General features: G+C 36.8%; 1 protein-coding gene across 3 annotated transcripts in view; it reads left to right on the top strand.

The window, feature by feature from the left end:
• The window catches only part of CLTC (clathrin heavy chain), a 77,266-nt gene that overhangs the window by 47,245 nt on the left and 7,657 nt on the right, over positions 1 to 22,364 (top strand). For 2 of the 3 annotated variants that reach the window (XM_055257858.2, XM_055257857.2), the window contains exons 11-30: positions 216 to 353; positions 597 to 761; positions 914 to 1,094; positions 2,875 to 3,038; positions 8,044 to 8,169; positions 9,408 to 9,550; positions 11,660 to 11,894; positions 14,098 to 14,220; positions 15,897 to 16,042; positions 16,263 to 16,446; positions 16,615 to 16,807; positions 17,241 to 17,398; positions 17,594 to 17,758; positions 17,867 to 17,974; positions 18,055 to 18,222; positions 18,347 to 18,496; positions 18,585 to 18,716; positions 18,835 to 18,945; positions 20,014 to 20,184; positions 20,545 to 20,766. In XM_055257858.2, the coding sequence (XP_055113833.1) occupies positions 216 to 353; positions 597 to 761; positions 914 to 1,094; positions 2,875 to 3,038; positions 8,044 to 8,169; positions 9,408 to 9,550; positions 11,660 to 11,894; positions 14,098 to 14,220; positions 15,897 to 16,042; positions 16,263 to 16,446; positions 16,615 to 16,807; positions 17,241 to 17,398; positions 17,594 to 17,758; positions 17,867 to 17,974; positions 18,055 to 18,222; positions 18,347 to 18,496; positions 18,585 to 18,716; positions 18,835 to 18,945; positions 20,014 to 20,184; positions 20,545 to 20,766 (3,183 nt within the window). Of the gene's footprint in view, positions 1 to 215; positions 354 to 596; positions 762 to 913; positions 1,095 to 2,874; positions 3,039 to 8,043; positions 8,170 to 9,407; positions 9,551 to 11,659; positions 11,895 to 14,097; positions 14,221 to 15,896; positions 16,043 to 16,262; positions 16,447 to 16,614; positions 16,808 to 17,240; positions 17,399 to 17,593; positions 17,759 to 17,866; positions 17,975 to 18,054; positions 18,223 to 18,346; positions 18,497 to 18,584; positions 18,717 to 18,834; positions 18,946 to 20,013; positions 20,185 to 20,544; positions 20,767 to 21,961; positions 21,983 to 22,364 lie in introns of all 3 variants that reach the window. The other variant, XM_055257856.2, reaches the window with a different exon arrangement.

The following is a 22,364-nucleotide window of genomic DNA, read 5'->3' as shown; positions in this document are numbered from 1 at the left end:
AGTTGTATTCTGCTGTTATGTAATATCTTGAAATATTTTGTAGTTGTTTTTATCAGAACTCAAAATAACTATGATCTCTAAAGGACAAAAATTTGTTCTTAAGTGTTTATGTTGTCCAAATAAAATTCTCAGGTAAAGAAAGAGTTCATGCATAATTTTGTCTACATACTCTCCATAGTATCTTAAAACAATTTCTTTTAAATCTTTTTTTGTAGATTGTAGATGTCTTTATGGAATACAATCTAATTCAGCAGTGTACTGCATTCTTGCTTGATGCTCTGAAGAATAATCGCCCATCTGAAGGTCCTTTACAGACGCGGTTACTTGAGATGAACCTTATGCATGCGCCTCAAGTATGTGTTTTAATGCTTTTTAGGCATGTTTCCAACATTGTTTTAGTAATTGTGCAGAGCATCTCAGATTATTATGCAAAGCTACTGAGATGCCTACTCCTTATTAAAGAAAATGTAGCTATTATAATATTCTTTTGTACTTTCTTTAACAGTTCACTATTAAACCTTAATCTGTAATATGGATATTGAATTACTCATATAAATGGAGTGGACAATAAACTTGCCTTGTTTGTGGTTTTACAGGTTGCAGATGCTATTCTAGGCAATCAGATGTTCACACATTATGACCGGGCTCATATTGCTCAACTGTGTGAAAAGGCTGGCCTACTGCAGCGTGCATTAGAACACTTCACTGATTTATATGATATAAAACGTGCAGTGGTTCACACCCATCTTCTTAACCCTGAGGTATTTCAGTTTCTTACCTAATAGATGGTGTTAGTTGTGATTAATAGGTACACTGAAAATGTGTTTGTGGTACTGAATATTAATAATTTCATACCACCATGAAGTTCAACATTATTTCATTTATTCATTCATTCATTTATTTTGTCTTGTAGTGGTTAGTCAACTACTTTGGTTCCTTATCAGTCGAAGACTCCCTAGAATGTCTCAGAGCCATGCTGTCTGCCAACATTCGTCAGAATCTGCAGATTTGTGTTCAAGTGGCTTCTAAATATCATGAACAACTGTCAACTCAGTCTCTGATTGAACTTTTTGAATCTTTCAAGAGTTTTGAAGGTAATTAGGAGTTTTTGAGTTTTTTAAAAAAGGTAAGGTAGCCAAGAAGAGGTATGCTTATGATCAGGCTATTGGAAATTTTGTTTTTCTAAAAATTTGGTTCTATGGGACATTTTAACTTTTTAAGTTTTATTCAAGAAATGTCAAGGCCCTTTTATGTTGGATCCTAAGGGATATGCAGTGAACGAGACCATCTGTTTGGATATTTTATAGATGAATTAAAGGTAGAATTTTAAGAGAAAAATATGTAGTGGTGTTGAAATTGTATAAAATGAAAATACAGGTTGAGTGTCCCTAATCTGAAAATCCAAAATGCACCAAAGTCCAAAACTTTTTGAGCACCAACATAATGCTCAAAGGAAATGCTTGTTGGAGCATTTCAGAAATTGGATTTTCAGATTAGGGATGCTGATCAGGTAATCATAATGTGAATATTCCAAAGTTCAAAATCTGAAACACGTCTGGTCTCAAGTATTTTGGATAAGGGATACTCAATCTGTACTAATGATCAGGTATAATAAAATTTTATGCTTATATGTCTGACTCTTATAATAGCAGGTGATTCTCGCTAAGGGCATTTTGTGATTTGTTGCTGTTTAGCAGGATTTCTTAACCTTAGTACTATAGACATTTAGGGCTGGATGATCATTGTAGAGGGGTGTTCTTGTACATGTAGAATATTTAGTAGACTAGCAACATTCCTGGTTTCTACCCACTAGATTCCAGTAGCATCAGCTCCACCAGTTGTGACAGCCAAAAATGTCTTCAGACATTGCCAGTGTCACCTGTAAGGAAAATCACCTCAGTTGAGAACCACTGCTATACAGGGTACTAACATAATCACTGTTGGGTGTCTAAGTTCTGGTCCCCAATTGCCTTTCTCTCCTCTCTGTACTAGTAGTGCTCTATTGAGAAGGAGTAAGAGAGTCTACTAGTTTTCTTAATTTTCCCAGTTTCAAAATGTTAACTGTGCACTAAATTTACACTGTTTTAGTACAGTCACTAGCCACATATAGTAGCTATTTACATTGAAAGTTATTAAAATGAAATAAAATTTAATATTTAGTTATTCAGTCACTCTAGCCATATTTCAAGTGCTTAATAGCCACATGTGTTTAGTGGCTATTATATTGGAGGGCAAAGATAAGATTTTCATCATTGCAGAAAGTTCTTCTGGACAATACTGCACTAAATTCTTCCCAAATTATTTTGTATGTTTCCTATAAATTGCATATTGAAAAACACCAGGTATTGGGGTCTTCACTTAAAATTTCCCATATAGGGGCACAGTGGTGTATACCTTTAATAATCCCAGTGCTTTAGGAGGCCAAGTGCTTGAAGCCACAAATTCAAGACCAGCCTGGGTAGCATAGCAAGACACCATCTCTACAAAAATTTTCTTAAAAATTAGCCTGGCATGGTGGCATGCATCTGTAGTTCTAGCTACTTAGGAGGTTGAGGTGGGAGGATTGCTTGAGCCCAGGAGTTTGAGGCTGCAGTGAGCTGTGATCGTGCCACTGCACTCCAGCCTGGGTGACAGAGACCTGCCTCAATAAAAAAGAAAAAAAGGAAACATTGGGTTGGTCTATTCTTTAGGATTAAAGTGCAAATCCATTTTACTGATCTGATTAATGGAATAATTAGTATTTTTATCGAGCTTTTTAAGCAACCAACTTATATTTGGGAGTATTCAATATAACAGTTTTTTAATTGCATAAATGTTTTTCAGTCATTCTCAAAAGTGTGCCTATGCTTAATTGTAATTACTTGTTTCTTTAAGGTCTCTTTTATTTTCTGGGATCCATTGTTAACTTTAGCCAGGACCCAGATGTGCACTTTAAATATATTCAGGCAGCTTGCAAGACTGGGCAAATCAAAGAAGTAGAAAGAATCTGTAGAGAAAGCAACTGCTACGATCCTGAGCGAGTCAAGAATTTTCTTAAGGTAAGTGGTTTTGAGTAATGTGTTTTCTGGTTGGATTCCAGGTTAGCAGTTCTACAAGGGTTTGGTCGTAGTTCAAAAATATTTTTTCCCTAAATGTGAAATTGTTAGCATTCTTAAGTTGTGTGCTGGATTATTTCTTCCAAACATAATATTCTGTGGTTTCCTTTGAAATACGGAAGGAAATTGGTGAGTAAGAATGACCATCTATTTAAAAGAAGAAAAAAAAATAGCACTATTTCAAAGGAATTTCCTTTAATTTTGGATGGAAAAATTTAGAAAAGTGGTTGTATACTTTCAATGTCATTTTAGAATCATTTAGGCTTTTGAATATTAACATCAGCTTGCTCTTCATACCATTTTGAGGAGCCTGTATTGTAGGCAAAGGGATCTGTTGTCTAAGGAATGTATAGGTTTACCTCTTTCATCGTTTGCCCAACTCTAGAAACTAAAATATTATTATTCATATATAATTCATAAATTAAAGGTAAGATCAAACAAAACGCTCAGCTTTGTGACACATGAAATCAGTTATAGAGAAGTAAGGACCACCTGTGTTGCAGGGAGGAGTAATGGTTGAGAGATTCTGAACTCTAGAAGATCCCTAACGGCAGTTAATTTTGTTTAATGTTTAACTTAGCTTTAGCTTTATTCTTGTAACTACCAGTTACTTTGTGAGGGAAATAAAGCTTTAAAGTTGATAGCTATCTATAAAAGACTAGGAAAACTATAGAACACTTAGATTACTGCTCTCTCACTGCCTATTATGTGTGTGTGTGTACACTATATATATATAATGATTCCTGAGACTTTATAGAAAGTTCTGAAGTATTTTTTGTCTTGGAAGAATTTTAAATTACAAGTGAAACCAAAATGTTTTTGTAGAATACAGTACAGAAAGTAGGCTTTTCCTGCTCCCAGATGATCATCCTTTGTGGTGCCTGTGGTTGTACTGGCAGATTGCTCTTTTGAAGAATCTACTACCTGGGCTCTAGATTAAATAGCAAAACCCTTAGGGGTGTTAGTGTAATGAAGTAGCCAAAATGTTGAAACTGCTCTACATTTTAATTAAAAGATACACTTTTCAAAAAAGTATAGCTTTAAAATGTCTTGGCCATCATGAATATTCTGGGTAACCTAGCTAGTATGCTATGTTTGGACCAAAACTTTCTGGTGTCAAAAAACCCCTCCAAATGAGAAAGATTTGATACTCTGTGCTTGACTAGTGTACCCATACTACTGATTCACTTCCTTCTTTGAGTATCATTACTATTTCCTTTAAAAAAAAAACAAAAAACCAAAAAAACTACTACCAGATTCTTTTGGGGACAGGGGGTGTTGGGGTTTTTTTTTTTTGTTTTTCTTTTTAAGCTTTTAAGTACAGGGGTGCATGGGCAGGTTTGTTATATAGGTAAACTGTGTCATGGGCGTTTGTTGTACAGATTGTTTCGTCATCCAGGTATTAAGCCTACAACCCATTAGTTATTTTTCCTGATCCTCTCCCTCCTCCCATCCTCCACCCTTCAGTAGGCCCCAGTGTCTGTTGTTCCTCTCTGTGTCCATGTGTTCTCATCATTTATCTCCCACTTACTAGTGAGAACATGCAGTATTTGGTTTTCTGTTCCTGTGTTAATACTACCAGATTCTTAAATGATTTCTTTTTTTTTTTTTTTTTTTTTTTTTGAGACGGAGTCTTGCTCTGTCACCCAGGCTGGAGTGCAGTGGCGCAATCTCGGCTCACTGCAAGCTCCGCCTCCCGGGTTCACGCCATTCTCCTGCCTCAGCCTCTCCGAGTAGCTGGGACTACAGGCACCCGCCACCACGTCCGGCTAATTTTTTTGTATTTTTTTTTAGTAGAGACGGGGTTTCACCGTGGTCTCGATCTCCTGACCTCGTGATCCACCCGCCTCAGCCTCCCAAAGTGCTGGGATTACAGGCGTGAGCCACCGCGCCCGGCTAAATGATTTCTTTTTGTTTTTATTGAGCCCTCAGCTTCTATGCTTAAATTGTAACTTCTTTAGCTTTGGATTTTAATATTTGAGTTATATATATATGGAAGGCAAAATGAAATTAGCTATTATTTAATTATCACATTCTTGAGCTTCAAATCCTCTAGTAAAGAAATGAAAAACAATCCTCTGGGTACTAGGATGGTACCGCCTTAGGTTTGCATAGCCCATGGGATCTAATCAGATGAAGATTTCCCCTCCACACTTGTGAATTGGGTACAAGCCTGATATAGTAGGGGTGTGGATGTGGATTATGAGCTTTTGAGTCAGTCAGACCTGTTTCAAATTCTACTTAGCCATTGTTTGTTCATTCAGTATATGTCTAGCTGTTACCTCAGGCAAGTTAATGAATATGCCTCAGGCTCAGTTTCTTCAACCATAAGCTATGTTTATTTATCAAGTACCTTGTATACTATAGATGTTTAGGCAGTAACTATTACTGATCAGTGATAAGCCTTGGAAAAAGGTGGAGTCAGCCTAAATGGGATTTCTGTCAGGCAAGTATTTATTTCTCTTTGATATCAATTTGTACCTGACTCTTTGAAGGAATTTACTTCCAGCCAGGATTAGAGGTGAATTTAGTGTCTTATGTCTACATAATTTGACATGGGAGCTCAATACTAAGATGCAACTATCACATTCATCCTCTGATGCCAGTGTTGAGAATGAACATATTAGATGTCAACCTGCAGTACAGGGTTATGATGCCTCTTACCACTGTTATTAAACTTAATTTTAGAGGTACTAGCTACATGATAATTTACTGGTGTTGTAAGTAAACCCTGTGTCATAAGAAAAATACCCTGACTCTGATCTTGAATATTCAAGTGCCAATTGTGTGTTAGCCACCAGGAATAAAGAGATTGGTAGAATATAACTTCTCCTTTAAGGTACCCTGTGAGCAGGATAAAATTGTGTCATTAGCATCATTTGGCTCATGCCCTAAGTTTGTAGAACTGTAAGCTCTCTGTAGAAAGCATGTAACTGTTCATGAGACCCATGATCTGCTCCTTGCTACCTTTGATCTTATTTTCTACCTTTCTTTTTTTCTTTCTTTCCTGGTTTAGCTTCAACCACACTGGCCTGCTAGCTATTCCTGGAACTCCCCTAACCCTGTCCTGCCTAAGGGCCTTTGCTTGTGCCCTGTACTGCTATTCTCTCATGACCTTCTCCTTTACCTTCTTTGGGTTTCTGATTGAATGTCAGAAGAGAGGATGTCTCAGATTGCCTTGTGTAAAATAGAACCCATTCCTACCCTATTTTGCTTCTTTTTCTTTATAACACCACTATGAAACGTCTCCTCCCATTAGAATGTAAGTTCCTTGAGAGAATGGACTCTGCTTCCTTTGTTCCCTGCTGTATCTCCAGTACCTAAGAACAGAGTCTGATACTTGGGTACTCATAAATATTTGTTAAATGAACAAATTTATGTTGAAGAAAATCTCTGACTATGTTAATATAATTTCAAGTTTGATCTTAAAATCTTTAACCATTATAACTGGAGGTTAATTAAACATTTAGTAAGTAATTTAATATTATTAAAAGGTTAACATTTCTACCATGTATAAAATCATGTGCAAATTTTAGCAATCAAGAAAATAACCTAGATTTTGTCTACTTTTTAAATCTGAAATTTTCTTTTGGAATACAGTTAGTATTCCACAAAAGTGGAATTATTTGCCACAGAAGTTTAAACACCTAGGCATGAAAATAGAATAAGTAATCCTAGATTATTTGTAAGTGATAAAGATAACAAAAATATTTTATATGTGTGTAGGTAAGATGACTAGTGTGTTGATCCATACTTTTTTGATGTTCATTTAGCAGGAAAAACATGACATACTAAAATTTTTACATAGATAGATGCAGACAGATTCTAGAAATGATCGTAACAGCTATTAGTGCAGAGTTTCCATGGTGTTAAACAATACTTGCTTTAGAAAACCTTCCTTAATGTGGAAAATCTGCAGCTTTACAAACATTTTAATTTTTAAATTTAGGATGGGCTATATTAAAATTAAGATTTACCTTGGTGTTCTTGGGACACTTCATAGACTAGTCTTTGTATTATTTATAATTAGGTAACTAATATCCCCTAGTCTCAGGAGCCATTTTATTCTAACCTTGAAAATAATGTTCTTAGTGGCCATCACTGGGGAAAGTTTTACCCTACTTAGTTCTGCTTCCCTAGTAGACTATGTTAGAGGAATCATTTATTGAGGAATGTTTCACTGTGTATAAATGAATTCCTGATGGAAACTGTTGTTTTTTGTGCTCTACCTTATGTCTGTGGAATGTAACAGGACATGTATCAGGTAAATGCCCAGTACAGGTTTTACTTACCTGTCTATAACAGTCTTCTATGTCGGTCTATAAGTAGGATTGTAGTTTGGTATCTGTAATGGAATGATAAAAGCAGTTGGCAATTTAAAGATATCTTCTCTTTAAATGCTGGGTTTTTTTGTGGAGGGCGGGTTTTCTTATGGCCACATGTGGTCACCATCATGCTGCTCCTTGTAGGCTTTGTTATAATAGAGTATTAGAGGCTGGTTGTATAGATTGGATGTGGGGAGGGATAGAAAATCATTAGTTTGAAACAAATGTAAGCCATTTATGCCATATGTTTGACAATGTGACTATAGTTATTAAGTTGATTTCAAATACAGTTGAAGTGTTACTACCAGTGAAAGTCCCAGTGTGGTGAATTTACCATCTGAGAGCCACTGGCTCAGGTATCTTAATTTGTTACTCTTGTTTTTTGGTAAAGGGTGTGTATGGGAAAGACCAGGTATCTTGCTGTGTGAATCTAAATATTGCTTAGTAAAAATTTACTGAAACTGGGATGTACACACTCAACTATTGGGACATTCTTTCTTTCACAGAAGAGCTGTGTTTGTGTGAGCCTCTCTTGTTAGTGTAGAACAAATTCTCATATGTTACATAGATTTGATACCTCATAGAAGAAAATTAAAGCTTCCTTTTGTTTGTCTTTTTTTCAGGAAGCAAAACTAACAGATCAGCTACCACTTATCATTGTGTGTGATCGATTTGACTTTGTCCATGATTTGGTGCTCTATTTATATAGAAATAATCTTCAAAAGTATATAGAGATATATGTACAGAAGGTAAGTAATATGTAGGTAATGTAAAGGTATAATCTTACTATAGATTTTATTTCTCATATTCTGGAAATCCTTTTGAAACTCTGTGCTCAATAAGAGTGGTCTGCAGCTTTTAACGTGGGATTTTTTGTTTTTGTTTTTGTTTTGGAGACAGGTTCTTGCTCTGTCGCCCATGCTGGAATACAGTGGCATAATCATAGCTCACTCTAACCTTAAACTCCTGGGCTCAAGCAGTCCTCCTGCGTAGCCTCCCAAGTATCTGGGACTGCAGGTGCATACTACCACGTCCAGCCTGCTTTTAATACTTTTTTCCCCAGCAGAATCCTTTCTTGGAATAAAATTCTACGTGCTTCCCTAGCAAGCCGACTCAGGGAAGGGGGGAAAAAGCATGCATGCCAAGTGTGTAAAATATAAGAATAGAACTGCTATTATTGAAACAGTTGGGTGGCCTAGGGCCCTACTAACTTGATAGACCCTGAGGTATACATGTAGAAGCCCTAGACTCCAAAGCAGAGTTTTCAAACCATCTTAAATACAGATATTAGATACTTCACCTTCTAACTGTAGAAACAGGCAGTATTGCTATAATGGGAGCCTTTTTATTAGACAGTCTTGCATAGTCATCTTTGACTGTAGCTTCTTTGGACTTATTTATCGTATGGAACAATGCTTCGGTAACTAACCAAACCAGTAGAGACAGAATATAGTATATGTGCTTTCAATACTTATTAAACCATGAAGTCTTGTTTTTAGCTGGACCTCCTGCTAAATTCCTCTATCTAGTTGCAAATTTAGACCCTCAGTTTATTACTGAATTTAAAAACTGAACTTTAAAAAAAAAGAGCTTAAAAGTGATAGAGGCCGGGCGCGGTGGCTCACGCTTGTAATCCCAGCACTTTGGGAGGCCGAGGCGGGCGGATCACAAGGTCAGGAGATCGAGACCACGGTGAAACCCCGTCTCTACTAAAAAATACAAAAAATTAGCCGGGCGTGGTGGCGGGCGCCTGTAGTCCCAGCTACTCGGAGAGGCTGAGGCAGGAGAATGGCGTGAACCCGGGACGCGGAGCTTGCAGTGAGCCGAGATTGCGCCACTGCACTCCAGCCTGGGCGAAAGAGCAAGACTCCGTCTCAAAAAAAAAAAAAAAAAAAAAAAAAAAAAAAGTGATAGAGATAAATGCTTTTTTAAATTTCTCTTTGCTTTTAATGACATAATAACATTCTTCTACTTTTTTTAACCACAGGTGAATCCAAGTCGACTTCCTGTAGTTATTGGAGGATTACTTGATGTTGACTGTTCTGAAGATGTCATAAAAAACTTGATTCTTGTTGTAAGAGGTCAATTCTCTACTGATGAGCTTGTTGCTGAGGTTGAAAAAAGAAACAGGTGTAGTACCATTTTAACAGGGATAAGTTACTCTTTCTTAGCATGGCAATAGATAAAAATATAGGTAGTCATTTGTTCCAAAGCTACTAAATAACACATGGAGAATAATTTCCTGAAGACACCTAACATAGAGGTGATAAGCTAGCTAATAGCACTGGAAAAAAACCTGTTTTCTGAAACATTATAGCTGTCATAGGAAATCTGTTAACCTGGTTGATGATTTTTTTGGCATGTTTATAATTACAGCTATGTGGTTTGACTTTATATGTTTTTAATATAAACTGTGTACTAAGTCTGCTGTTTAGGTGTGATACCTGTGTATTTAACAACTAATTCTGTACTGATCAATAGTGTGGTGTTTCCAACCTGAGAAACTGATGAAAAAAAACAAATAGTGTGGTGTTTACTTAAGTATGAGGCAAAAGAGTTCCCTGTGCAACTCTTGAGTTCAATTGATATTTAATTTATAGTATCTTAACATGATAATACGGATTTCCAATAGAATATAGTGTAAGTGCTTCTAAAACTTACAGACTGTGAAGTCTTTTTTTAGCTGGAATGTTCTGAGGAACTAGTGTTTAGGAAGTACTGATGTAAATGAGGTTGGTGAGGTGGTATGCTAGTGGGAAGTTCTGCTGTTTATGAGAAGAAATTAAGAAAGTCTGTGGGTTTCACTTTAACCTGCGTTGATATGGGTGATCTACTAATTATATTCTTAGAATTTATATTAGAATGTTTCAAACATGGAAAAATTTTGCATTTAAGGGTAATAGAGATATACAGTTAATACTGACTTAAAGGTTTGAGCCTAGTTTCAAGTGATTTTATGTCATAACAATTTAACATTTAATAGGAGGTTCAGTTGAGTGTTAAATCTATTACCTGAAAATAATCTTATTGCATATTCCAAGCAAATGGCAGTTACAGTTAGATAATTTAGTCTTTAAGTGACAAATTATATTGTGAAAAGCTAGATTCACATCTAAGTCACTAGTCTAGACATGCCTCAGCTAATTTTTATTCCTTAAGTTGACATGGCACATCTTGGATTGCACATGTTTATAGGAGCTGGATTTTTGCCTCTATTTATTAAAATTGTCTTCTCCCTAATGGGAGAGTTCATAATAACCATGTGAATTTGATATAGCTAAAATAATGAATAATGCTTTTTCTTTGGCTGCTTTTAACGTTTAAATCATTGGTAAAAGAGGCTTGGGCTAGGCGTGGTGGCTTGTGCCTGTAGTCCCAGCTTCCGGGGAAGCTAAGGTGAGAGGATTGCTTGAGCCCAGGAGGTCAGGGCCGCAGTGAGCCCACCACTGCACTCCAGCTTGGGCAACAGAAAACCCTGGCTTTAAAATAAAAATAAAAATGAAAGGAGGCATGGTCATCAGGACTATCGAAAAAAGCTATAGTACAGCAAAACTGTGCTCCTTGATGGAGTGTTTCTATGACAGCTGCAACTATTAAACCCAGAGCTTCTAAAGCTACCAGATTTTATTCCCAATATGTATTTAGGGTTTGGCTGTAGGCAGTGCTGTATGTTAATTGTGTTAAAGCTGAAAGAACTTTCAGATAATCTGGCCTATGTAATATCACATCCCCATCCTATCCACAAACAAAATTTTCTGAAGTCTAGATACTTTGTGTGTTATAAAGAAAGGACTATGAATCTCTAATCTTTTATTCAGATATAAGCAGGTAAGTATATCATATAGCAGATAAATCTGGGAGAGTGAAAAATAGCCTTATATACCTTCTTCTTATTCTTGGACAACTCAATCATCTTTTGAGTCTTAATTTCCCAATTTATAATAGGATCACTGATAATTAAAATTAATGTAAAGCCAGGTACAGTGGCTTGCACCTATAGTACCAGCTACTTGGGAGGCTGAGGTGCTAGGATCACTTGAGCCCAAGGCTGTAGTGCACAATGATTGTGGCTGTGAATAGCCACTGCACTTCAGCCTGGGCAGTGTAGCAATACTCGGGGGGAAAAAAGTAATGTGAAAGCACATTATAGACCATAAGGTATTTACATAGTTAGCATGTCAAGAGTGTGTTATTTATAATACAGTATGTGTGTGTGAGGTTTTTTTCCCTTTTTCCTAGATTGAAACTGCTTCTGCCTTGGCTAGAGGCCAGAATTCATGAGGGCTGTGAGGAGCCTGCTACTCACAATGCCTTAGCCAAAATCTACATAGACAGTAATAACAACCCGGAGAGATTTCTTCGTGAAAATCCCTACTATGACAGTCGCGTTGTTGGAAAGTATTGTGAGAAGAGAGATCCACATCTGGCCTGTGTTGCTTATGAACGTGGCCAATGTGATCTGGAACTTATTAATGTGAGTACTGCTAGCTAAATATGTAAAAAAGCTGCATTTTTAAAAACCTGTTGTATGAGAGTTTCAGGGTGATTTTAGGTAATATGGGACAATTGGGGACGGTGGGTGCTTTTTTAAAACTTTATTTGGAAATAAAGTTTGGAATCTGAAAGTGCCCAAATAGTGGATAAAGTCTATATACCCTTTATTCTGATTGACTTGCTAATGTTTTAACCCCACTAGCCTTACCATTTGTGTTCTCACACTCTTACAGTCAGGCACACCATTCATACATATGTGTATACACACACATACTATTTTTTAACCACATGGGAATAAGTTGAATGCATCATGGCCTTATACCCCTTCAGAGTATATGGCCTAAGAATAAGGATATTCTCTTTCATTAACCACATGAAAGATACCAGCTTCAGTCAGTTTGACATTGATAGGATACCTTTAAAAATCTGTTCTATTCTAGTTTTGTCAATTAACCAATGATGTCCTTTGTAGCAGTTTTTTCCCCTCTAGTCTAAGGTCATATATGGCATGTAGTTTTCATGTCTTTAGTCTCCTGTACTTTGGAATGGTTCTTCAGTCTTTTTTTATGACGCTGATATCTTTGTAAACGATAGTTGCTTTTTCTATTTGTAACTATTTTATATAGGTGAAATTTAAAGGAACATCCAATTAACCATTTTAAAGTGAACAATTCAGTGGCATTCAGTACATTCACAATGTTACATAATCACCTTTATCTAGTTACAAGTTTTCATCACTTCAAAAGGAAACCCTGTATTCATTAAACAGTTCCTCCACATACCCCCTCCTCCCAGCCCCTGACAACCACCAGACTATACTGTCTCTATGGATTTGCCTATTCTCTATATTTCATCTAAATGTAAAGTCTCTTTTTAAAAAATAGAATGTGTCTCACTTTGAGTTCCTCTGATGGTCCCTGATGATTAGATTTAGATTATACATTTCCACCCAGAGTACTGCTTCAGTGGTGGTTTGTTTTTCTCTTGGTATTATATCTGGAAGCACGCGGTGTTCATGTGTCCCCTTTGTCAGTTTTTATCAAGTTGTAACATGTCTTTGTTATATAATTATTACCCTCTTGCAGATATTAAACAGTCTATAAGTAGTCTGTAATAGGACATGCAAATATCCTCTTACCCTCTCCCTTAATTTAGCATCTGTTGATTCTTGCTTAAACCATTCTTAATGTGTTGGTTGCAAAATGAAAATTTTTCAAACTCCAGCAGTTTCTCCACATTTGTCAGTTAGCACTCATGCATTCATGAACTCTTGGATTTTATTCGATGGGCTACAGTTCACTGCTATTTATTTTGATGCTCAAATTGTCCCGGTTTTGGCTGGTGAGAACCTCTTCAGTGTGTGTCTTTGTGTCATGGACTCATTGTTCTTTGAGCACTAACTTATTTTCTGGCACACAATACACCAAGCTCATTTTGTACCTTCTGCAGCCCTGGAGTCAGTCATTTCTCTAGGGAACCTTTTACTGGGGCATTAGAAACCAAGATCTGGGCCAGGTGAGTGGCTCACTCCTAGAATCCCAGCACTTTGGGAGGCCAAGGCAGGAGGATCACTTGAGCCCAGGAGTTTGAAACCAGCCTGGGCAACATAGCGAGCCCCATCTCTACAAAAAATTACATAATTAGCTGGGGGAGGTGCCATGCACTTGGTTTGAAGCTACCCAGAAAGCTGAGGCAGGAGGATCACTTGAGCCCAGGAGGTCAATGTTGCAGTGAGCTATGATCGCAACACTGCACTCTCCAACCTTGACAACAGAGCAAGACTCCTATTTTCTGAAAATATTAGAAGTCAAGATCTGAGCTTAAGTGTATTTGCTTCTAAGATCTTTCAGTGGTCAGAGCTTAGTTACATTTATGTATATACATATGCTCATTTATGTACATAGATTTGCATATACACATGGAAAAATAAACACACAAAAACAGCTAGTAAAACACTGAAAACTGTAAAAGTGGACTAGTCTTACCAGATGTTGAACTGTATATTACAAAGTCTGTATAATTAAAACAGTTTATTACTGGTACATGAATCAAAGTCCAAAACTAGATCCAATATCAGTAAGATTATCAATAAACATAGTTTAAAAGATGAAAAATAACCTCTAAAATGCTATAAAAAGTCTTTTACTTTTTACCTTGAAATTAATCTGTCATATCTTCTTTAGGTTTGCAATGAGAATTCCCTCTTCAAAAGTCTTTCTCGCTACCTGGTACGTCGAAAGGATCCAGAATTGTGGGGCAGCGTGCTGCTGGAAAGCAATCCTTACAGGAGACCCCTAATTGACCAGGTAACATTGGCAAATGTGTTTATGGCTGTCAGTAAAAATTACACATTTTTAACTATGAATACAATCCTTTCCCTCATCATGTACTCAAATGGATCATATTTAACTATCAGAGAAAGCAATACAAAGTAGAAGAAAATTAAAATTTATATACATTCAATTTACATTCATTTGTATATAATGAATGTGAATTGATTATATACATTATATACAAATAAATGTACATTTATATAAGTATAAATATGTATATAACATACATTAAGAAAAATAAGCCGTGTGCGGTGGCTTACGCCTGTAATTCCAGCACTTTGGGAGGCCGAGGTGGGTGGATCACCTCAGGTCAGGAGTTCGAGACCAGCCTGGCCAACGTGGTGAAACCCCATCTCTACTAAAAATACAAAAATTAGCCAGGCGCATGTAATCCCAACTACTCGGCAGGAAAATCACTTGAACCTGGGAGGTGGAGGTTGCAGTAAGCCGAGATCACGCCATTGCACTCCAGCCTGGGTGATAAGAGCAAGACTGTCTCAAAAAAAAAAGAAAACACATCCCAAAAGACCTGACTTAATTATATAAAACTCTCTCGGTTCATCATAGTTTAAAAGGAAAAATAACAAACTAAACATTAAAGATTGCTATTATTAACACTTAAGTGGCTAAATTGGAAACTTCAAGATAATAAGTCAGAAAAATATAAGGATAAGAGAAAATACAAAAGACCAAGTGCATCAGTGTTATATCTTACTAATAAGAAGTATAGAACTGCAAATGAGATGGAGTTTTATACCTAAATAAAATAGACAACATATTTTAAAAGCTCTAAAAATAGAAGAGTTGTTGTAATGAGTCTTAAAATTCTCCTGAGATAAGTATAAATAAAACATTTTAGAAACAAATAGGTTGAAGGCTATTAATATTTCATTCCTTTCCTAGGAAGCACTTCTAAGGAACATTCCCAAGTAGTTACAAAGCTTCCTAGGAGAAGGTTGTGGGGGTGGGGGTGGTGGTTGGAAATCATTGCAGCATCCAGAAAACCATGCAAATAGCCAAAACCAGAAGAATTACCGATATTTTTAATTCCACATCTGTGTAGCTGAATTTTGAATTATGTGTAGCCATTAAAGTGATAATGATGATTGCTAGCCTGGATAATGTTTTAATCAGGGAAAAGATAGAAATTATATAATTAGAGGCTGGGTGCGGTGGCTCACGCTTGTAATCCCAGCACTTTGGGAGGCCGAGGCGAGCAGATCACGAGGTCAGGAGATCGAGACCACGGTGAAACCCCGTCTCTACTAAAAAATACAAAAAAATTAGCCGGGCGTGGTGGCGGGCGCCTGTAGCCCCAGCTACTCAGAGAGGCTGAGGCAGGAGAATGGCGTGAACCTGGGAGGCAGAGCTTGCAGTGAGCCGAGATTGCGCCACTGCACTCCAGCCTGGGCGACAGGGTGAGACTCCGTCTCAAAAAAAAAAAAAAAGAAATTAGAGTAATTTTTCAACAGAGAAGAATTATACATATTGTATAGATTTGTGTAGAAAGACCTCTCTGTGTAAATTTAAAGGTCTTTTTCCTACTCCATTCTTTTCTGCCTATTTCAAGTTTTCTAATGAGAGGCCCACTTACCCTTATTTAAAACCAACTTGATTCCCAGTACTTATGTCCCATATATCCTCTGTAGGTTGTACAAACAGCTTTGTCTGAGACTCAGGACCCTGAAGAAGTGTCAGTAACTGTCAAGGCTTTCATGACTGCAGACCTTCCTAATGAACTCATTGAACTGCTGGAGAAAATTGTCCTTGATAACTCTGTATTCAGTGAACACAGGTATGCTTTCAGAGGGATCCATTGGCTATTTATAGTCAGTCTTTAATAACGGCCCATCAGTTTTGGGAAGGAACAAAAAGATCAGAGAAAGTTGCCTGAATTCTCACTCTTCTAATATCCTCCCCGCCACCCTACCTCCTGAGACAGAAACCTCTTTGTTAGTCACAGTGGTTATTTTTTATGTCTGATAAACTTAAAATATTCTTTTTTTTTCTTAAAGGAATCTGCAAAACCTCCTTATCCTCACTGCAATTAAGGCTGACCGTACACGTGTTATGGAGTATATTAACCGCCTGGATAATTATGATGCCCCAGATATTGCCAATATCGCCATCAGCAATGAGCTGTTTGAAGAAGCATTTGCCATTTTCCGGAAATTTGATGTCAATACTTCAGCAGTTCAGGTAAATCTTCAGATTACCTAAGTTGAATTACTAAACACTGTGCTATGAGGGTGGGCCTAATTGGTTGCTACAGCAATAGAAGAGCAATAAAATACTAACAGCTTAAATGTAATTGCTTTGGGTAGGATTGATTTTACTCTAACCCTAATTTCAAACTTGGGTACTTAGGTCTTAATTGAGCATATTGGAAACTTGGATCGGGCATATGAGTTTGCTGAACGTTGCAATGAACCTGCGGTCTGGAGTCAACTTGCAAAAGCCCAGTTGCAGAAAGGAATGGTGAAAGAAGCCATTGATTCTTACATCAAAGCAGATGATCCTTCCTCCTACATGGAAGTTGTTCAGGCTGCCAATACTAGTGGTATGACTTCTTACCTTATGTATTGAGACCTCATAAAATGATTAAGCTGAGCATTAAGATATCTGTCTGTTCTGAATTGTAGAAGAGTTAGATACTGCATGGTTTCTTTTAGTGCTCCATCTTAGTCCGGATAAAAAGAGGCTGTATTTCGTGAATTTGTAAGTTCACAAAACTTACAAGTGGGGAAGATGAATTTTCTGTTTTTGAAGTCTCATAAAATCCTGATAGTGCTCTAATCTTAAAACTTTAAGGAAAAAGAGAATTCATCTATTCATTTGGTCCGTGATAATACAGAAGTGAAATATTCCATGGTTTACATTTGTCATTATCCATGTTTCCTTGAAAAGGAAATGAATGCAATTTTCATTTACTTAGGTGAAAGATAAACTAGGATGTTAGTGTTTGTATATATTTTTTCTTTTTCTATACTTAGGAAACTGGGAAGAACTGGTGAAGTACTTGCAGATGGCCCGTAAGAAGGCTCGAGAGTCCTACGTGGAGACAGAACTGATATTCGCGCTGGCTAAAACAAACCGCCTTGCAGAGTTAGAAGAATTTATCAATGGACCAAATAATGCTCATATCCAACAAGTGGGTTTCCTTTTCAGATTTAAGAAAAACTAGTTGGGCTACTTGATTAGCTTGGTAGGATCAAAACATCATAACTGAAGAATTGAAAAATCTATAGGAAAACAAATTATTTCTCAGTGTAAAGATACGAATTTGAAAAGAGGATTAAGCTCACACTAATATCTTGCTGAATGTGGGTTACCTTTTTTTTTCCAGGTTGGTGACCGTTGTTATGATGAAAAAATGTATGATGCTGCTAAGTTGTTGTACAATAATGTTTCCAATTTTGGACGTTTGGCATCTACCCTGGTTCACCTGGGTGAATATCAGGCAGCTGTTGATGGGGCTAGGAAAGCTAACAGTACTCGAACATGGAAAGAGGTAATCTAAACCCAAGTTTGAGTGAAGAATTAAATGCTCTTTAAACATTAGTTTAAATAACTAGCCATGTTTACATTTGAGTTCACAGAAAGGAAATGTTTATTCTAGGTCTGCTTCGCCTGTGTAGATGGGAAAGAATTCCGTCTTGCTCAGATGTGTGGACTTCATATCGTTGTACACGCAGATGAATTAGAAGAACTTATCAACTACTATCAGGTATTAACGAGACTTTTATATGACCTGAGATCTTTTACCATAGATATGCTTATCTTTAACTGCACATTTCTCTTGTTCAGGATCGTGGCTATTTTGAAGAGCTGATTACCATGTTGGAAGCAGCACTGGGACTTGAGCGAGCTCACATGGGAATGTTTACCGAATTAGCTATTCTATACTCTAAATTTAAGCCTCAGAAAATGAGGGAGCACCTGGAGCTGTTCTGGTCTAGAGTGAATATTCCCAAGGTAACCAGTCATTGTAACACAGTGAAGCAATTGTGTAGTTAAAACTAATACTTCAAAATATCTTATTCTTTTTAAGGCTGTTAGCTAGACTCATATCTAAAGCAATTAAGTCTTTCTTGTGCAGGTGCTAAGAGCTGCAGAACAAGCTCATCTTTGGGCAGAACTGGTGTTTTTGTATGACAAGTATGAAGAATATGATAATGCCATAATTACCATGATGAATCATCCAACTGATGCCTGGAAAGAAGGGCAATTCAAAGATATCATTACCAAGGTGTGTACTTTCTTCAGAAGATAAAGGATTCAGAAGGAGAAAGCTCATTAGGAAGTAACTGACTTATGTATGGATTTTCCCATCGTAGGTTGCCAATGTGGAACTATACTACAGAGCAATACAGTTCTACTTAGAATTCAAGCCTCTGTTGTTAAATGATTTGCTGATGGTGCTGTCTCCACGGTTGGATCACACTCGTGCAGTCAATTATTTCAGCAAGGTAAAGTAATAATTTTAAACCAAAGCTTCATAGCAAGGAATTAGGACATACTTCGGTAACTTTTGTCCCTGGGACTTCAATAATGTGCTATATTTGTAACAAACTCTTTATTTTAAAGGTTAAACAGCTACCACTGGTGAAACCATATTTGCGTTCAGTTCAGAACCATAACAACAAATCTGTGAATGAATCACTGAACAACCTTTTTATTACAGAAGAAGATTATCAGGTAAAACCTTTTGATTCTTGCACATAATCTCAAGACTCATAAAGTTACGTTTTCCCATTTTTTTATAAAGCCATTATCCTTTAGGAGTGTAAACAGTAGGTGCTTGCATACCTAGGATTTAAATTTAGTAAGATTTCAGGATTGATAAATCTTACTTCTAATTAAGTGCCAAGTTTTCAGAATTTTGCTCAGATCTTGTATAAGATACTGCTTTTGAAAAAATGATATGATTATCTCTAACATCTAGATTGTAGGTAGAGTCAAAAATGTCTTTGACCACTTAACTAGTTCATAAAATTTATTTGGTAGTAACTATATTTATTCACCATTTTTCTTGCCTACTGTTTTATTAGTATTTGTATAAACTTTCTCTTATGAAGGATTTCACATAAGCAAAAGTGAAGTAGAGTTAAGCTTCAGCTACTTGCCTTTTTTTCTTTCTTGATTTTCTTTGAGGCTCAGCGCATGCAGATCTGTACTGCTGCCATGCTGAGTTTTATCAGAAGTTTCTCTAGAGCACAGAATCTTGCCCTCCATGCTGGGCGCGGTGGCTCACGCCTGTAATCCCAGCACTTTGGGAGGCCGAGGCGGGCGGATCATGAGGTCAGGAGATCGAGACCATCCTGGCTAACACAATGAAACCCCGTCTCTACTAAAATACAAAAAAAATTAGCCGGGTGTGGTGGCACATGCCTGTAGTCCCAGCTACTCGGGAGGCTGAGGCAGGAGAATCGCTTGAACTCTAGAGGCAGGTTGCAGTGAGCCCAGATTGCATCACCACTGCACTCCAGCCTGGGCAACAGAGGGAGACTCCATCTCAAAAAAAAAAAAAAAAAATCTTGCCTTCCAAATTAGAAATATTGTCCATTTCATAGCCATATGTTAGTCCTTGATACTGAAAATCTTGGAGAAAATGGTATCTTTAGGTAAAATGAAAACCATACCTTTTGATGCTTGAATCTAGGTGTCATATTACATGTTACCATCTAAGGGGCTCATTGATCGAGAACGGAATATAATGTTAAACAAAATACTGATCTGGCATTTGGATGGCTTTTTTTTTTTAAGGCTCTGCGGACATCAATAGATGCTTATGACAACTTTGACAATATCTCGCTTGCTCAGCGTTTGGAAAAACATGAACTCATTGAGTTCAGGAGAATTGCTGCTTATCTCTTCAAAGGCAACAATCGCTGGAAACAGAGTGTAGAGCTGTGCAAGAAAGACAGCCTTTACAAGGTTGATAAAGTTGCGGGGCGGGGGCTGTTTTAAACCAGGCCTAAAATGGTGTTACAAGTGATTATAATCTAGAAATAAAAGTATTGGTTTCGTGAATATGAGAGCTGACTTTAAGGCAATTTAAGTTAATGGACTTCTTGATTCTAGGGGCTCTCTTATGTTAAGGTCAAACTTGTCTGGGGAAAAAAAAGCCTTTAGCTTATCTGTTCTTTGAAAATTTTAATTTAAATGATACAACTAGGAGGCTTTTTTCCCCTTGCAAAACCAGATTTATATTGGAAAGTTTCCATTGTTTTTCTTGGTTTACTAGTTTAGTATGTGGGGTCTAATGTTTTTGACTTTCACTATTTCCTTGAATAGGATGCAATGCAGTATGCTTCTGAATCTAAAGATACTGAGTTGGCTGAAGAACTCCTGCAGTGGTTTTTGCAGGAAGAAAAAAGAGAGTGCTTTGGAGCTTGTCTGTTTACCTGTTACGATCTTTTAAGGCCAGATGTCGTCCTAGAAACTGCATGGAGGCACAATATCATGGATTTTGCCATGCCCTATTTCATCCAGGTCATGAAGGAATACTTGACAAAGGTAATGACTATCTAAGTGTATTCAGAACTAGTTTTCTTGCATGTAAAATTCTACATGCACATTAATTTTTTTAAATGTTTTTTTCTTTAGTAGAAGTAAGTCATTTAGTTGATCATAAAATATTCCTGTTCTTTTGAAATTTTTTTTTAATAGCTGACAAATGACACTGATTGGAAGGGGAACTCAAATGTAGCTGTTTACCCTCAGTGTATTTATGAGGGTGAAAATAATCTATATTTTTTTATTTAAAAAACTTCGATAAATTTTATTTCAAAATAGTATTTTTCTCAAAATCAGTTCTTGTAACTCAAATATTCATAACTAGTATTGTAGATTCCCTTTTATTTGGTTGGTTCCTGACTTTAATGATGTCTATGCCTGTTTCCCCTGGGGAAGCTGCATGTATATTCTTAACATCCTTTTAATCTTCACAATTTCTTTGATAGTTTAACCCCTGATTTAAAAATATCATAAGAGGTGAACACGGGAAAAAAAACAAGCTGGGGGTCTAATCGCCTTATAACATTCACTATTCATCTTAGTGTCCCTTTTTGATGTACGAATTTGCTTACCCTATCTTCAGCAGTTACTAGCTTTCTCTCTGTAGAACATTTTTAAATGGTTTTGGAGGATCCTTTTCGTCAAAGCAAAAAGCATGATTACAAAATCAGAGTCTCACGTCTGATTCCTTCAGCCTGTCTGAGTTGGGGGGTTTGGAGGGGGCGGTGAAGAAGTGCTACCAACAACCCCTACCATACTGAATTTTTCCTCAGGATACCATTTAATTAGATACCATTGTGTCTGTTTAAAGTTTTTAAAGAATTAACATTTTCTGTATTCAATGTAAGAGAAAAAACATGTTGCCTTATCTTAGCCATAGATGAGAATAGCTTCTTAAACATAATGCCAACTTGTGAGACCTGTCTCTAAGCTGCTGTTAACCTAAGTGCTGTGAATTTTACTAGCGATTAAGCTGCTTTCTTTCATACTGTAGCATAAATTCTTCTGCAGTAAGCTTTGAAGTTACAGAAAATTCTAAATTTTGCTTCCAGTATGCCCTTTATTTTCACTTCTCTCATACCTTTTTAGTGGTTAGATGTTTCTTCCCTAAACCTTTGTTGCTGATTCTACCTTTTTATGCTCAATATGGAATTTGATTTTTTTTCTAAGCTGCACCTTCTGAATTCCTTTGCAGGTTGATGCAATAAAGGAAAAGGTGAAAGTTGATTCTTTTCCATCTTTAAGTCTGGAGGACTAAGTCTAAGGAATTTGCATGATTTTTTTCCTTCCTTTTCTACACTGCTGCTGCTGCTTTTTCCCCCCAATAAATTTTCACTAAAGCCTCTGCAAGTCCCTTGAAACATAACTTTAATAGAGCTGTAGGACATTAGTAGATGTTTGCTACTAATCGGCTAATAGGCTTTAGGAAGGGCAGGAGGCTAATCAGTAGTTGGTTCACAGTCTCTCTTAAATATATTATGAAAAACTGAGTATGGTGAGTTTCCATATTAATTTCAAAGTAACAGGAAATTTCTCTTCCCTGTCAGGGTATCTGGACCATAATAGGACTATCATAATACTTGAAGTAAATTAAAACA

Source organism: Symphalangus syndactylus, chromosome 20, assembly GCF_028878055.3.
Source record: "Symphalangus syndactylus isolate Jambi chromosome 20, NHGRI_mSymSyn1-v2.1_pri, whole genome shotgun sequence".
In the NCBI taxonomy this organism is placed as follows: Eukaryota; Metazoa; Chordata; class Mammalia; order Primates; family Hylobatidae; genus Symphalangus; species Symphalangus syndactylus.
The sequence above is the reverse complement of the archived record's forward strand: the minus strand, read 5'-3'. Positions and strand labels throughout refer to the sequence as shown.